General features: G+C 38.1%; 1 protein-coding gene and 1 pseudogene across 3 annotated transcripts in view; one reads left to right on the plus strand and one right to left on the minus strand.

Annotated features, from left to right (window-relative positions):
- Positions 1–17,053, plus strand: part of SLC41A2 (solute carrier family 41 member 2) — a 129,563-nt gene extending 112,510 nt beyond the window's left edge. For both annotated transcript variants that reach the window (XM_079936297.1, XM_079936298.1), the window contains exon 11: positions 13,637–17,053. In XM_079936297.1, the coding sequence (XP_079792423.1) occupies positions 13,637–13,822 (186 nt within the window). In that variant the 3' untranslated portion in view covers positions 13,823–17,053. The remainder of the gene's footprint in view (positions 1–13,636) is intronic.
- Positions 7,673–8,322, minus strand: LOC307193795 (large ribosomal subunit protein uL23-like; annotated as a pseudogene). The gene has a single exon. The product of its transcript is annotated as a large ribosomal subunit protein uL23-like (transcript).
- Positions 17,054–17,315: the final 262 nt, after the last annotated feature.

Consider the following 17,315-nt stretch of genomic DNA (forward strand, 5'->3'; position numbering starts at 1 on the left):
CATTGTAAAATTGTCCATAATCCCCATACTCAAGACCACCACCACAAATATTTTGGTGTGCTACTTCAAAAAATTATTTCTCAAATTTGAGTAATATATTAGAAAGGCATTCAATAAATAGTTTTAAATGAATGAATATTCTTTTTTCCAGTGAAATGTTCTGCTGGGCAACAAAGTCTTCCTACTTGAAAAGGGATGGTATTAGAAGCAGAGCCATCTTTGGGCTACAGGCAGAGGGTGAAGAGGGAACACCTAAGTTGTTCAGGGCCTGATCTCTGCTGATTGCATCTTTCCTTAATATTCTATGGATATTAACAGCATTAAAGTAATTTTATTTAGCATGTAAGAGATAGTCAATAAATGTTAGTTTCCTCTAGCAGTTTGTATATGTTTTATTATCATCTTTTTTGCTTATTATTACTAAACTAAGAAACGTCTTCAGTTTGACTTTATTCTTGATTTTGAGGTTGTCATTTCATAATACTAAGTGACATTGGCTATCACTGGTTCTTTGCATGATTGGAACAGAATGACATGGTCACATGAGGGAGGATCACTAGGCCAGGGTTAATGAACTCCCAGCCAAAAATTATTGTATTTAAGAAAAAATTTTTTTTTTGGCCACACCACACGGCTTGCAGGATCTTAGTCCCCTGACCAGGGATCGAACCTGTGCCCCTTGCAGAGGAAGTGTGAAGTCCTAACCACTGGACCACCAGGGAATTCCCTTTAAAAATTTTTAATTGCATATTAAATATTGAATAGGTAAACAGTAATGACATGTACAAGGTATAAAGAGTAATAATACAGTGACCACCAGGACACTCACCAGTCAGCTTAAGAATTATAACACTACCAATACCCTAGTACCTATACCTTCTAAAGCTACCTATCTGCTCCTCCCTCCTCCCCAAAGCAAACTATTGATTCAGAATTGTATGGCTAAAAAGTTTTTGCTCTTCCCTATGATTATGCATTTATTTGGATACCTAAAAATATATGGTTTTAGTTTTGCGTGGTTTTAAAATTTATAAATGGAATCAATGCATTTGTGTTTAAGTGGCTTTCTTCTTTTGCTCAGCATTGTATGTGAGATTCATTCATATGGGTAACTGTTGTTCATCTATTTTAGTTATATAGTATTCCATTGTGTAGATATTCCATGATTTTTTCATCTATTCTTCTTTTAATGGACTTTTAGGTTGTTTGTAGTTTTTTGCTATTAAAAATCAAGACTGTGAGTATTGTTATATTGTCTCCTGAACACATTCTGAGGGTTTCTTTCGGACAGAAAGTCTTAACCATTTTTGTGCCATGGACTCCTTGGGAAGTTTGGTGATTATTAGGGACTCCTCGAAATAAGGTTTGTTTGTTTCCTACCTTCCCCCACCTGCCACCTCACAAAAATAATTCAGGCCAAAGAAAAGACATTTTATCTGTATATCAGGAGTAGACTGATTTCCTGTTGACTGATAATCCTAAATTCTTAGCTGACATTTAAATATTAGATTTTAATGAGTAGCATTAGCAGTCTGGAAACTGGATTAGGGAAGCATATTTTTATAGGGAAACTGAATTCAGCTTTTGTAAGGCTTAGGAAGAAATGTACTAATTTGCTATTCCTGGTGTTTATTTGTATCATATTTCTAAGCACTCCTCTCCCAAAGAAATCATCTTTCATCACATGATACACAAGGCTGTTACTGGCAATGGGGCATTGAAGGGATGCTAGTAGATGGGAATGTTGATTCTAGCTCAGAGAAGGAGCTGACCGAGAGAATCAATCATCCAAAGCAAATATATATTCGTGTGTTTTATATATTTATTTAAATTCCAAGTAATACATCTAGAACATGCATAATTAGCTGGGGCAACAAAGTTGCCTTTTAAGGAGGTATATTTACCCAAAGAAGTTGTGCATATTTCATAAAAAACAAACAGACCATGTAAAATACAGTCTACGCTTGGTTAGATTTTTGATGTGTTTTCCCAGTAAAAAAGAATACATTCCTTAAATAATCTTTTAGTTTGAAAATAAAGCATGTTTCATTAAGAAGTATCTGATACTTACTGTGCTTTTAATAATTCATTTATACAGTGTTCCAAGGAAACACTGATATCCTTGTTAACTTGTAAAAAAATTAATAAATTTAAACCTGCTTGACCTTTAAGTCATCACAATACCTTTAAAAAGAAATTGCATGGGAAGGGAACTTAAATTATGAGACTAAGAATGTGGGAGGGATGGAGGAAGAAATGCAGGGATAAGGAGAGCAATCACTATGTGGTTTATGACCACAGATTTCTTACCCTTGTACTTTAGAGCTAAAACAGACTGTGGAGACATCAATTCATCCATTTATTTTTAACATCTTTATTGGAGTATAATTGCTTTACAATGGTGTGTTAGTTTCTGCTTTATAACAAAGTGAATCAGCTATACATATACGCATATCCCTATATCTCCTCCCTCTTGCATCTCCCTCCCACCCTCCCTATCCCACCCCTCTAGGTGGTCACAGAGCACCGAGCTGATCTCCCTGTGCTATGCAGCTGCTTCCCACTAGCTATCTATTTTACATTTGGTAGTATATATAAGCCCATGCCACTCTCTCACTTCGTCCCAGCTTACCCTTCCCCCTCCCCATGTCCTCAAGTCCATTCTCTACGTCTGTGTCTTTATTCCTGTCCTGCCCCTAGGTTCTTCAGAACCCTTTTTTCTTTCTTTCTTAGATTCCATGTATATGTGTTAGCATACGGTATTTGTTTTTTACTTCATGACTTACTTCACTCTGTATGACAGACTCTAGGTCCATCCACCTCACTACAAATAACTCAATTTCGTTTCTTTTTATGGCTGAGTAATATTCCATTGTATATATGTGCCACATCTTCTTTATCCATTCATGTGTCAGTGGACACTTAGGTTGCTTCCATGTCCTGGCTATTGTAAATAGTGCTGCAAAGAACATTGTGGTACCTGACTCTTTTTGAATTATGGCTTTCTCAGGGAATATGCCCAGTAGTGGGATTGCTGGGTCGTATGGTAGTTCTGTTTTTTTAAGGAACCTCCATACTATCCTCCATAGTGGCTGTATGGGTTTACATTCCCACCAACAGTGCAAGAGTGTTCCCTTTTCTCCACACCCTCTCTAGCATTTATTGTTTGTAGATTTTTTTGATGATGACTCTTCTGACTGGTGTGAGGTGATACCTCATTGTAGTTTTGGTTTGCATTTCTCTAATGATTAGTGATGTTGAGCATTCTTTCATGTGTTTGTTGGCAATCTGTATATCTTCTTTGGAGAAATGTCTATTTAGGTCTTCTGCCCATTTTTGGATTGGATTGTTTGTTTTTTTGATATTGAGCTGCATGAGCTGCTTGAAATTTTGGAGATTAATCCTTTGTCAGTTGCTTCATTTGCAAATATTTTCTCCCATTCTTTTCATCCTGTTTATAGTTTCCTTTGCTGTGCAAAAGCTTTTAAGTTTCATTAGGTCCCATTTGTTTATTTTTGTTTTTATTTCCATTCCTCTAGGAGGTGGGTCAAAAAGGATCTTGCTGTGATTTATGTCATAGAGTGTTCTGCCTATGTTTTCCTCTAAGAGTTTTATAGCGTCTGGCCTTACATTTAGATCTTTAATCCATTTTGAGTTTATTTTTGTGTATGGTGTTAGGAAGTGTTCTAATTTCATTCTTTTACATGTAGCTGTCCAGTCTTCACAGCATCACTTATTGAAGAGGCTGTCTTTTCTCCATTGTATGTTCTTGCCTCCTTTATCAAAGATAAGGTGACCATATGTGTGTGGGTTTATCTCTGGGCTTTCTATCCTGTTCCATTGATCTATATTTCTTTTTTTGTGCCAGTACCATACTGTCTTGATTACTGTAGCTTTGAGTATAGTCTGAAGTCAGGGAGCCCGATTCCTCCAGCTTTGTTTTTCTTTCTCAAGATTGCTTTGGCTATTCAGGGTCTTCTGTGTTTCCATACAAATTGTGAAATTTTTTGTTCTAGTTTGGTGAAAAATGCCATTGGTAGTTTGATAGGGATTGCACTGAATCTATAGATTGCTTTGGGTAGTATAGTCATTTTCACAATGTTGATTTTTTTCAATCCAAGAACATGGTATATCTCTCCATCTGTTTTTATCATCTTTAATTTCTCTCATCAGTGTCTTATAGTTTTCTGCATACAGGTCTTTTCTCTCCTTAGGTAGGTTTTTTCTTAGGTATTTTATTCTTTTTGTTGCAATGGTAAATGGGAGTGTTTCCTTAATTTCTCTTTCAGATTTTTCCTCATTAGTGTATAGGAATGCAAAAGATTTCTGAGCATTCATTTTGTATCCTGCTACTTTGCCAAATTCATTGATTAGCTCTAGTAGTTTTCTGGTAGAGTCTTTAGAATTCTCTATGTATAGTATCATGTTATCTGCAAACAGTGACAGCTTTACTTCTTCTTTTCTGATTTGGATTCCTTTATTTCCTTTTTTACTCTGATTGCTGTGGCTAAAACTTCCAAAACTATGTTGAATAATAGTGGTGAGAGTGGGCAACCGTGTCTTGTTCCTGTTCTTCATGGAAATGGTTTCAGTTTTTCACCACTGAGAATGATGTTGGCTGTGGGTTTGTCATATATGGCCTTTATTATGTTGAGATAAGTTCCATCTGTGCCTACTTTCTGGAGGGTTTTTATCATAAATGGGTGTTGAATTTTGTCAAAAGCCTTTTCTGCATCTATTGAAATGATCATATGGTTTTTCTCCTTCAATTTGTTAATATGGTGTATCACATCGATTGATTTGCGTGTATTGAAGAATCCTTGCATTCCTGGAATAAACCCCACTAGATCATGGTGTATGATCCTTTTTATGTGCTGCTGGATTCTGTTTGCTAGTATTTTGTTGAGGATTTTTGCTTCTGTGTTCATCAGTTGTATTGGCCTGTAGTTTGCTTTCTTTGTGACATCTTTGTCTGGTTTTGGTATCAGGGTGATGGTGGCCTCGTAGAATGAGTTTGGGAGTGTTCCTCCCTCTGCTATATTGTGGAAGAGTTTGAGAAGAATAGGTGTTAGCTGTTCTCTAAATGTTTGATAGAATTCACCTGTGAAGCCATCTGGTCCAGGGCTTTTGTTTGTTGGAAAATTTTTAATCACAGTCTCAATTTCAGTGCTTGTGATTGGTCTGTTTATATTTTCTATTTCTTCCTGATTCAGTCTCAGAAGTTGTGCTTTTCTAAGAATTTGTCCATTTCTTCCAGGTGGTCCATTTTATTGGCATATAGTTGTTTGTAGTAATCTCTTATGATCTTTTGTATTTCTGCAGTGTCAGTTGTTACTTCTGCTTTTTCATTTCTAATTCTATTGATTTGAGTCTTCTCCCTTTTGTTCTTGATGAGTCTGGCTAATGGTTTATCAATTTTGTTTATCTTCTCAAAGAACCAGCTTTTAGTTTTATCGTTCTTTGCTATTGTTTTCTTCATTTGTTTTTCATTTATTTCTGATCTGATCTTTATGATTTCTTTCCTTCTGCTAACTTGGGGTTTTTTCGTTCTTCCTTCTCTAATTGCTTTAGGTGTAAGGTTAGGTTGTTTATTTGAGATGTTTCTTGTTTCTTGAGGTAGGCTTGTATTGCTATAAACTTCCCTCTTAGAACTGCTTTTGCTGCATCCCATAGGTTTTGGGTCGTCATGTTTTCATTGTCATTTGTTTCTAGGTATTTGTTGTTTTCCTCTTTGATTTCTTCATTAATCCCTTGGTTATTAAGTAGTGTATTGTTTAGCCTCCATGTGTTTGTATTTTTTAAAGGTATGTTTCCTGTAATTGATATATAGTCTCATAGCATTGTGGTCGGAAAAGATACTTGATACTCTTTCGATTTTCTTAAATTTACCAAGGCTTGATTTGTGACCCAAGATACGATTGATCCTGGTGAATGTTCCATGAGCACTTCAGAGGAAAGTGTAATCTGCTGTTTTTGGATGGAATGTCCTATAAATATCAATTAAGTCCAGCTTGTTTAATGTATCATTTGAAGCTTGTGTTTCCTTATTTATTTGCATTTTGGATGATCTGTCCATTGGTGAAAGTGGGGTGTTAAAAAGTCCCCTACCATGATTGTGTTACTGTCGATTTCCCCTTTTATGGCTGTTCGCATTTCCCTTATGTACTGAGGTGCTCCTATGTTGGGTGCATAAATATTTACAATTGTTATATCTTCTTCTTGGATTCATCCCTTGATCATTATGTAGTGTCCTTCTTTGTCTCTTGTAATAGCCTTTGTTTTAAAGCCTATTTTCTCTGATATGAGAATTGCTACTCCAGCTTTCTTTTGATTTCCATTTGCGTGGAATATCTTTTTCCATCCCCTCACTTTCAGTCTGTATGTGTTCCTAGGTCTGAAGTGGGTCTCTTGTAGACAGCATATATATGGGTCGTGTATTTATGTCCATTCAGCCAGTCTGTGTCTTTTGGTTGGAGCATTTAATCATTCATCTGTCAGTGGACATTTAGGTTGTTTCCACGTCTTGGCTATTGTGAATAGTGCCGCTGTGAACATAGGGGTGCATGTATCTTTTTTTTTTTTTTTTTTTTTTGCGGTACACGGGCCTCTCACTGTTGTGGCCTCTCCCATTGCAGAGCACAGGCTCCGGACGCGCAGGCTCAGCGGCCATGGCTCACGGGCCCAGCCGCTCCACGGCATGTGGGACCTTCCCGGACCGGGGCGCAAACCCATGTCCCGTGCATCGGCAGGTGGACTCTCAACCACTGCACCACCAGGGAAGCCCTATCCTTAATTTTTTTCAAGTGTTCCGTCACAACTATCACCCACCTATAATTAGTCCCTTCCCCGAACTCTGTTATTTCAGATAATTTACCAATTTGCCTTTATCCTGGGACTTCATTTCCAGAGCCATCCACCCTCTAGCTCTGTCTGGACTCTGTCGCCAGCCCACTGCACAGCTCTTCCCCTGGAGGTTTCCCTCACTCTCTCTTAGGTTGGCACTTCTATTTTCTGGATCTCAGGTCTTTCTCTTTCTTGGTTTTCTCCCTCATTTTGCATCAAAACGTTTTTAAGAAAGTTCCAAAGAGAACATGGGATAATTTTTCTGAGTGCCTGCATGTCTTAAGTTGACTGTAGTTTACCCTCAACACTCAGTTGATAAATTGGGCACAGACTTATAGACTGGAAATACTCTTCTCTCAGGATTTTGAAGGTATTGCTCCCTTTTCTACTAGTGCAGCTGTTGAAGAGTCAGATTCTTGTTACTCATATATGACCTGGTTTCTTTTAATTCATAGCAAATAGTTATTATGTTCTATGTGTCCCGCACTGTTCTAAGTGCTCTTCCCTGTTTAATGCTCATCTCATCATCTCTATGAGAGAGGGACTGTTTTCCCTATTGTACAGGAAGGCAACTGAGGCATGGAGAGGTTAAGTAGCTTGGAGGTGGGAGAAGGCTGTTGACTGGGCACTTTACTGTGGAGAATCTGGGGTAGTTGGCCATTTCACAGGGAGCCCTCCAAGTTTGAACATCTAACCTCCTCTCTGGGGAGTTATACTCCCGCCTGCCTCTGTTCTTGGAACAAAATAAAGGTCTGAAAGAATCCCACTGTTAACTGTGCAGACTTCCAGTTCATCCTCATCCTCTGCCAGTACCTCGTAGTGTCTGGTATCCTTGAGACCTGAGTCATTCCCATTCAGTTTCTCTAGAATACATCCCTTTATTCTCCCACCTGGGCAGGGCAGTTGAAAGAACGATGAGAGATTGCAGACATTTGCTTACTCCATTCACAGACTTTTATTTTTTTTATAGTCAAAACTTTTATATTTAGAATTAGCCAGCTGGACACAGTTTGAATGATCCCAGTTTTGTTGGCAACATCCAAAGCATCGTAGTCAGGAGCCAGTCAAACATGCCTTCTTCTCTTGGTCAGGCCTGATCAGGGTGTTGACCTTAGCCACATCGTGTCATAGAGCTTCTTCACAGCCTGTTTAATTTGGTGCTTGTTGGCCTTGACGTCCACAGTGAACCCCAGCGTGTTACTGTCTTCTGTTTTCTTTATGGCTGACTCAGTGGTGAGGGGCAACTTGGTGATGGCGTAGTGGTCAAATTTGTTTCTCCTAGGGGCGCTCTTCTGAGGATATGTGGGCTGCTTCCTGAGCCACAGTGTTTTGGGCCATCAGAAGGCAGATGACATCCAGATCTTTTTTTGTTGCTGTGGATGCCTTTCAACACTGCTTTCTTGGCCTTCAAAGCCTTTGTTTTGGCTTCAGCTTTGGGAGGTCAGGGGCTTCCTTCTTCCCCTGCGGCGCCATCTTCGTGAAAAGTCATTCACAGACTTTAAAATAATCCTTTGGTGTTAGCCTCAGCGCTACTTGGTCCTTACAAGTCCAAGCTTGTCATGGATTCTGCAGGGCACACTTACTGCCTTCCTTTCTCAGGCATCCCCCTGGGTAGGTATTTAAGTAGTAGCCCGGGCAGCCCTGGTCAGTGAGTTGCCGCTGCCCCAGCTGCTTACACTTTGTATTACGAAACACAAATGTACAGGAAATGATAGGAAATAAGATAACCATGTAATTACCACCCAGCTTTATCAACCATTAGCAAATTATTTAAGCAACTATTTCAAAATGCTCAATAAAAATACGTCATACTGGGCTTCCCTGGTGGCGCAGTGGTTGAGAGTCTGCCTGCCAATGCAGGGGACACGGGTTCGTGCCCCGGTCAGGGAAGATCCCACATGCCGCGGAGCGGCTGGTCCCTTGAGCCATGGCCGCTGAGCCTGCGCGTCCGGAACCTGTGCTCCACAATGGGAGAGGCCACAACAGTGAGAGCCCCGCGTACCGCAAAAAAAAAAAAAAAAATACGTCATACCTATGGTTGGTGCCTCCTAGATATCCCTTTCTGGTCTTATTTCATTCTCTTCCTAGCAGTTATTAGCATTCTAAATTGGTATGTATCGTTGCCATGCATGTTTTTATACTATTGCTACAGATGTGTGTATCTATAAATAATGTATTTTTAATATTTATAAACCTTATTAGAATCATTTATTTATACTGCTTGTTTCATTCAGCCTTACGCTTTTGAGACATACTCATATTAATTCATGTAGCTTTTTCATTCATTTTATTTATTTATTTTTCAAATATTTATTTATTTGGTTGCACCAGGTGTTAGTTGCAGCACATGGGCTCCTTAGTGGTGGCTTGCCAGCTCCTTAGTTGCAGCTCCAGGGCTCCTTAGTTGGAGCTTGCCAGCTCCTTAGTTGTGGCATGAGAACTCTTAGTTGCAGCATGCATGTGGGATCCAGTTCCATGACCAGGGGTCGAACCTGTGCCCCCTGCATTGGAAGCGCAGAGTCTTATCCACTATGCCACCAGGGAAGTCCCTCTGTTTCATTCATTTTAGCTTCTATATAAGTGTTCAGTTGTATGACCTAAGAGTTAACTTAGCCCTTTTTGTTTCAATAGACATTTCAGTTTATTTCCAATTTTCGGCTTTTACAACAGTGATGCAGTGAATATCCTTGCACATCTCTCTTAGTATGCATGCATACAGTACACCAAGATATTGATCTTCCTGGTCCTTGGGTAGCCACATGGGACCTGGGCCCAGCAGAGCCCCTTAGGCTAGCCTCCTCTAGCCTACATAGTTTTATCCTTTTAGGGTTGCAAGAGGGGAAAAAATCATTGTTTCTAGTGGAATTGCTGAACTAAGGAACTGCACATCTTCACACTTAACACGCAGTGCCGCATTGCTCTCCAGAGTATTAATAATTGTGCATGTTGCCAATGTGGAGTTCTTTTTTACCAAGACAATGTACTTCACTGATGGATGAGAACTTGGGCTTTAGTGTTAGACTAAACTTGAGTGGATGAGTTTGAGCCTGACTCCCTATGAGCTGCGTGATCTTGGGCAGACTTCTCATACTCTATAAATGCCTTTGTTTCCTCATACCTCAAAGAGGGATAGTAAAAATCGATAGCATTTTACAGAGATGTTTTGAAAATTAAATCAGTTCATACACGTTAACCTCTTTGAATACCGCATGGCCCCATAAAGTGCCATTTCAAAAACAATGTTCACTATTATTGTTGTTTAAAAGGTGATTTCTGTCAGTCAGATGGATATGAAATGGAGTTTAGTGTGGTTTTAATTTGCATCCCCATATTATTAGTGAGGTTGGGCATCTTTTCATATGTTTATTAGAGCTTTAGGTTTCCTCTTCTATTCTGTTGAATTGTTTCTTTTTCTAATGAACTGTAGGAGTTCTCTGGATATTCTCTTAGTATTTGAATACTAATTTTTTTGTCAGTTATGTGTAGTGAAGAGATTTTTTTCCAAGCCTGGGGCATGATTTTTAACTTTTATTTGTGGTATTTATTGAACCACAGGAATCTTTAATGTAAGTTATAAACAGTTCCTTTAATATATTATGCATTTTATTTATGAAATCATTCCCTACATCAAGGTCTTAAAGACCTTCTCTTACATTTTCTTATAAAACTTTTTGAGTATTGCTTTTTTTTTGGTAAGATATACCTAGGCAGATATTGTTGTTGTTTTTTTTTTTAATAAATTTATTTATTTATCTATTTTTGGCTGCGTTGAGTCTTCATTGCTGCACGCGGGCTTTCTCTAGTTGCAGCGAGCAGGGGCTACTCTTTGTTCCATTGCGCGGGCTTCTCACTATGGTGGCTTCTCTTACTGCAGAGCCCGGGCTTTAGGTGCGCCAGCTCAGTAGTTGTGACTTGTGGGCTCTAGAGCACAGGCTCAGTAGTTGTGGTGCATGGGCTTAGTTGCTCCACGGCATGTGGGATCTTCCCAGACCAGGGCTCGAACCCGTGTCCCCTGCATTAGCAGGTGGATTCTTAACCACTGTGCTACAAGGGAAGTCCAAGTATTGCTTTTTATATTTGTCTTTACCTGGAATTTATTTGGGAGTATGAGGTAAGGATGCCATTTTAGTTCTGTTTTGTGTTTGTGGACCATATGGTCTCTGTCCCAACTACATAATTATGTCATCGTAGTACTAAAACAGGTTTCTTACCCTCTCTGACTCACCTTCTCCAAGTGAACGTTAGAGATGATAACAGTACCTACTTAATAAGAAGGTTGTGAGGATTAAATAATAGACTAAATACACAATAAGTAAGCAAACGGGTAGAGTTGTGTTCCAATAAAATTTTATTTACAAAAAACAGGCAGCAGGTTGAATTTGGCCCATGGGCTATAGTTTGCCAACCCCCATTCTAGACAAATCTCCCATTCAGTGTGAATGTTATACCACGAATTAGTAAATTATATATCACATATGTATGATGTATGTTATATAAATTTATATAAATGTACTCATATTATTAATATATAAATACATAATGTTATAAAAATATACAATATGGATTTATTTGTTTGTATTTCCTGCCAATCCCAGAGAAAATAGCTACCCTCATTCTCTTTAAAAATTTTGTTTCCTCCAGCACATATTACTCACACAATCAAAAAATTTCTTTATTGAACCTTCATATACTCCAGTAATACAGAGTTTACTACATAATTCGTTACATATATAGACAGCCCAAATTGTTTTTTTTTTTTTTAAGTTGTTTTGGTAACTTTTGGTAACTTTTACCCTTTACCCTAAAACTCTACCCTATGACACTGTGTGTTATAAGCCAGTGTCTCCTGACACAATAACCTTCTTAAGTTTACATCTCCTGCCCTCCTTGCCCAGGACAAACAGTTCTTGTTCTCATAGGAGTCCCTTATATGAATGACCTTGTCTCCCGATGATTTTTATGCCCTCAATCAGATATCAAGGGTCTACTTTGTGAGCTAGTCACTCTGCTAGGTGCTGGAAGCACAGGGGTTAACAAGTTCCTAACACACTGCCGAGTTGTGGCCTGACCCATCCAGGGTCCAGTGGGTGACACTCTCTCGGTCTGTACACTATGCTTTTATTAATGTAACTTGAGACTGTGCTGCCTTTTTACGTTTCTCTTCATCTTCCTAAACTGAGGCTCTTATTAATTATCTCAAAGTAAGTGTGGCAGATATGAGGCCCGTTTTGGTTTTGTTCTCCTCAAATGAGGAAATTGAGGGTTAATGGTAAGAAGCTTGCCCAGAGTCATATAGCTGATAAATGGCCAAAGTGGAAATCAAATCCAGATCTTATGACTTCCAAATCCAGGATTATTTCTAACATTCCATGCTTCCTCCACACGCAAAACAGATTGTCCTGAAGAACAGGACAATATGATTCCAAAACAGTCTTTGCCATGAAACACTAAGGAAGAACCAGCCTCATACAAAAGAAAACAGGACTTAAAGTACAACCTCTCTCTCTGACTGATGTCCAAAGACATGTGAAGTTCCCTCCTTTGGATTAAGTATATGGCTCTCAGCTTGGACAAGCCACCGTCCTTCCTGGTAAAGGTGTCAGAGCTAAACCACAGCACAGAAGTTTGGAACCCAAGGCAGACACCTCACCTTCATGGCCTACTTGTCAGAGTAGTAAAAGGTCACAGGCCCTGGGCTCGGCTAGACCTAGGCGGGCTTCCTCCTATACGTACCAGTGTTCTCACTACCACAAATAGCAAAGTAATAGCAATGACACGGTTAAAATCAACTAATGGCAGACGTCTGTTGAAAGTGTATTGTGTGCCAGGCACTGAATTACTCAGTCTATTATTTAATCCTCACAACATGCTCATGAGAGTAGATGCCATTATCATCTCTAATGTTCATTTAGAGACATAAAGAGGTTAAGTAACTTGCCTATAGTTAGCCAGCAGGTATAGAAATATGCTCTTAACCAGTATCCTGTATTTGCCAACTTGTCTCAAACCAGTGAATATTAACCTCTCTAATCCCAAATCCCTTTTAATACTTTAGGTGTTTGAAAACTAGAGAATCCTCTTACTCTAAATGGATGAAAGAAAAAAATCATTTATCTGATCCCAAAATTCAAAGCATTACAAAGGTCTTAATATTCCTGATATCCTAGAAAATACTTACTTATATCACCTTAGTGTTTGAATAGCCCTTTGAAATATTTTGACCCTACCTATCTATAAATATATCTGTATCTGTATCAACAAGTCATTCCTCAGTGCCCTTACGTTCTGGTGACTGTTCTTACCATTGAAACGAAGTTTTCCTTGACAAGCCACCAATGGCCTTATAATTAGTAAGCAAATGGTCGGTTCTCCATCTTTATTTTATTTGATTGTACCTGCAATAGGAGAATGTTATTCCTTATTTTTATTTCCTTCTTTGTATGTCTTCTTCTTTCTTCACAGATTTATCATATAGGAAGAAGTTGAAACAACAGTGGTTTGGCAAAATGTACAATACTATTAAATATAAGGAACATGGTGGTTTGGGGAAGGCTAGAAGAAAATGAGAAGATATATGTGACAAGTGGAAGAAAAATATTAATTGCAGCAATACATAGTATTTTCCTGTGAAAAGAAAATGTTACTGTCAATTAACTCTTTCTTCTTTTCCAGTGAGGTTCTTGACTTAGACGCATTCTGTTCCCTTCAGAGAGCAGTGGCTTAGGCTTATGGCCGTGTTTACTGGGCTAGGACTGTCCAGGCGACAGGAGTAACCTTTGGTGCTCTCTTCTAGGTGTTTACCTTGCTGTGGATTGCTGACTGGATGGTCCATCATTTCTGGAGGAAAGGAAAGGACCCGGATAGCTTCTCCATCCCCTATCTGACGGCACTGGGTGATCTGCTCGGGACAGCCTTGTTAGCCTTAAGTTTTCATTTTCTTTGGCTTATCGGAGATCGAGATGGAGATGTTGGAGACTAATAAATCCTACAAACCGCTCTCAAGTTACCAAGAAGGAAAACACAAAGACACCCACTTATAGCTCTTTTTCAAAATTTTTATTTCAGTAGTTTGTCTTCTGCGAGGGTAATCTTCAGTTGGCCCTGATTCCATTAAATGGCCTTAACATTTTATTTTTAAAGAATTTGTGCTGAAACCAGAATGAACAGTATTTGTGCTGCTTTTCATAGAATAAATGATAATTTGACATAGACATAGACTCAAGCTCTGAAATAAATAGGAAAGAATATAGGATGTTTACAATGAATAATTTTAAGACCACAGACGTAGCAGAAATGTAATGTATTACTGTTTAACTCATAATGCCACGTTAAAGGAAACAGAGTTCTGGTTTAGCCTTTCTTGTCTCACAGATGTGTTGTACTGCAAAGCAGACTTTAAAATGAAAGGAGCCCAACCAAGCTTGTAACAGTTCTAACTATGCCCACCTCTCTGCCAGCTGAGGATCCATTTACCAATTACTTTGCTCCTAACCTGACCTCAGTATGTTCTGCTGAGTGTGAGATAAACTCACTTTTACCTGTTTTTATGAATCCCTGTGCTGATGCTAATTTAATTTCAACTCTGCAAGTTCTCGGCAGGCTACCCTTTAAACACAGAATGGCCTTTAATGAAAGCAATGGGTCTTTTTTTTTTTTTTTGGCCATGCCATGCCATCCCCCATGTGGCATGCGGGCTCTTAGTTGCCCGACCAAGGATCAAACCCGTGCTCAGAGTGCTAACCACTGGACCGCCAGGGACGTCCCATCAGTGGGTCATTTTTGATCATTGATTTGTTGAAAGAATGTTGATCTTTTTCTGAAGACTTAATAGTCCAAAATAAGATAACCTGAGCTGTGTTTGTAGAAACAAGATGGTGTGAGAAATCGTGCGTGCTTGTGTCTGTGTGTGTGTGTGTGTGTGTGTGTGTGTGTGTGTGTGTGTGTGGTGTGAAAGAGAGAGACAGAAGCTTTTGATGGAGAGCTAAATCTTTGCTAAAAATTGTTGATAGCAAGATCATAGTGGGATATTAGCATTCTGTGGTTATTCTTTAGCGCATTTTACTGGTATGCTTTTGTCATGCGGTGCAAAAATTTTGCTACTGGCCAGAATTTAGTATTTGTTACCTACCTTATAATTAATACTTTCTTTTCATTAAAAAAAACTGTACCATTTAATATAACCAAGCTATCATAAGATTTAGAATGCGCAAATGATTCATTCGCTCCTCTTAAGAGCTTGATTGAAACTGGTAGGCTTACCATTTTAAAGGAGAAATCGGTGGGGTTACTTTGGTTATTTTTCATGCCTGTGCACATCATCTGTTTGCACAGGCTGATTTCTACGTGGGAGACTATCAGGTACACTGCTATGTTTCTCAAATATTTTTCTAAAACTCTGATTGTATTCTGAACACTTGACCAACACCTTAGTCATTCAATAGGTAAGCATTTTTATATTACATATAGTTCATTTTTTAAAAAATGCAGTGGAATCTCTCAAGACTGTCAGATATTTAATAATTTAACTGATAAAGGGAAGAAGAAATGCACATCGACTTTGATCGTGTGGTTTAAGTTGTCAATTAGTGTTAACATTATATAAGTAGTAGGTTGTTTATAAATATATTGGGGGAAGTGTTCCTATTAAGCTCTTTAAAATAAGGGGACTGTGGTTTAGAGTTATATATTTTTGCTTATTTTGAAACTTTATTCCACTCTTCTGCCTTATAATGAAGCTGCTGAGGCAGAGAACTGAACTAATTATAGAATTTCTCCTTTGGAGAGTTATATTGTCACATAGTGAACATTCTTATAAAGGAAAGAATGATTAAGTTGATGAATATTTAGCTGCAAGATTTTTTATTTTTAAAATATCCATGAATAATTTCTTTGATTTTATTGTAAAGCATTTGTAAATTACTTATTTACATTTGGGCTATATGATTCAGAAGGATTTATGTTTCCCAGTGATTTCTATTTTCATTTTTTTAACCTAAACAAGTGCACAGCAAACCACATTTTTAAAGCATTTACCAACAACTTTAGTGCATTACATATTCCAAAACACATTCAAATACATGTATTATTTAGTACTCACAACAGTACATGTGAAATAGGTCAGGTAGATATTCCTATCTCTATTTTACAGCAGAAGAAACTGAAAATCAGAGAAGGTACATTTTTAATGTTGCACAGCTACAGAGTACCCACATTGTGATTAAGTACAGGTCTCCAGTCTCCTAAGCCAGTGCTATTTCTGTGACCCTCCAAATGTACCAAGAGTACCTAACTCATTAACTGAGAGGAAATCAACTAGAGAAACAGGATTTTCTAAAGTAGAATAGAGTATTGCTACATCTCTCCAATTTCAGACAGGGAAATCTTCATTTAATATATCTTGATGGTAAGTATAGCCAACTCTAAATTATTCAAGTTCCTGAGACCAAGGAAATCAAAGATAAATGAATACTTTGGAAGAAGAAACAATGCCTTATTTCATAGAATATTTAATTGCCACCACCCTTCCCAGATCTAGCCATTTTCCATGAGATGCTAATAGATAACTAGGATGACTGATACGAGTTCTGTCCCCTCTCTCTTTTGCTACCCAATCTTGGTTACAGCAACAAAATGTCTAAAAGACATGTAATGGGGAAAAAAATAAAGACATGGAAAAATCAGTCACCAATCAGCTGAATTAATTTATAAAAGAGGTTTAAATTCCTTTTAAAAAATTTTACCGGTTTTTTGAAAGCCTTCACATAAGTATGGAACCAATAAGATAACTTTGCCTACCTACAAAAATCATTTATTATCGGTCTTACGTACAGCGAATTCACAATATTTATTTTTATACAACGTAAGTTTGCTTTCTGAACTTCTTCCCTTCATGAATTTATCAGGCACTTTATTTAAATACAGATAGTCTTTTCAAAGACATTTTTTATTTTTCCCTACAATCATTTTTTTCTTTAAAAAATAAAGTTTCTTAGAACCTAATACAATAGAAACTGATGGTAATGTATCTTCTGGGAGACATCAAAAATTCCACGACGTAGACTATCAATGATGTAGCCAAGTGAAGTACATTTTGAAGGGCCTTTCAGTAATTGGGCTTCCTTGCCTTATAATATAGCTCTAGTATAGTATACCCATTTATAAAAGGCATCTGCCATCTCTGAATTGTTGTAAACCAAATAATAAAATTTAAGATGTATTTACCCAGCCTTGTTGTACTTACTTCTTGATAAACCAGATGAACACTGAGCCTGTGTGGAACTCACCCAGAAGAGACTGGGTGGTCCGTGTATATACGTTGTGTTTATGAGCATAATAAATTGGGCTTTGACCATACCTAGAGCTCCACTCCATTGCTTTACCACTTTTTCACTGTTAGGTTCTCTCCTCATTATTCAGCTTAGGTTCTTTGGCCCATCAACCAATACATCCTCAACTGCCTCCTTCATACTTAC

Source organism: Stenella coeruleoalba (assembly GCF_951394435.1).
Source record: "Stenella coeruleoalba genome assembly, chromosome: 11".
Classification (NCBI taxonomy): domain Eukaryota; kingdom Metazoa; phylum Chordata; class Mammalia; order Artiodactyla; family Delphinidae; genus Stenella; species Stenella coeruleoalba.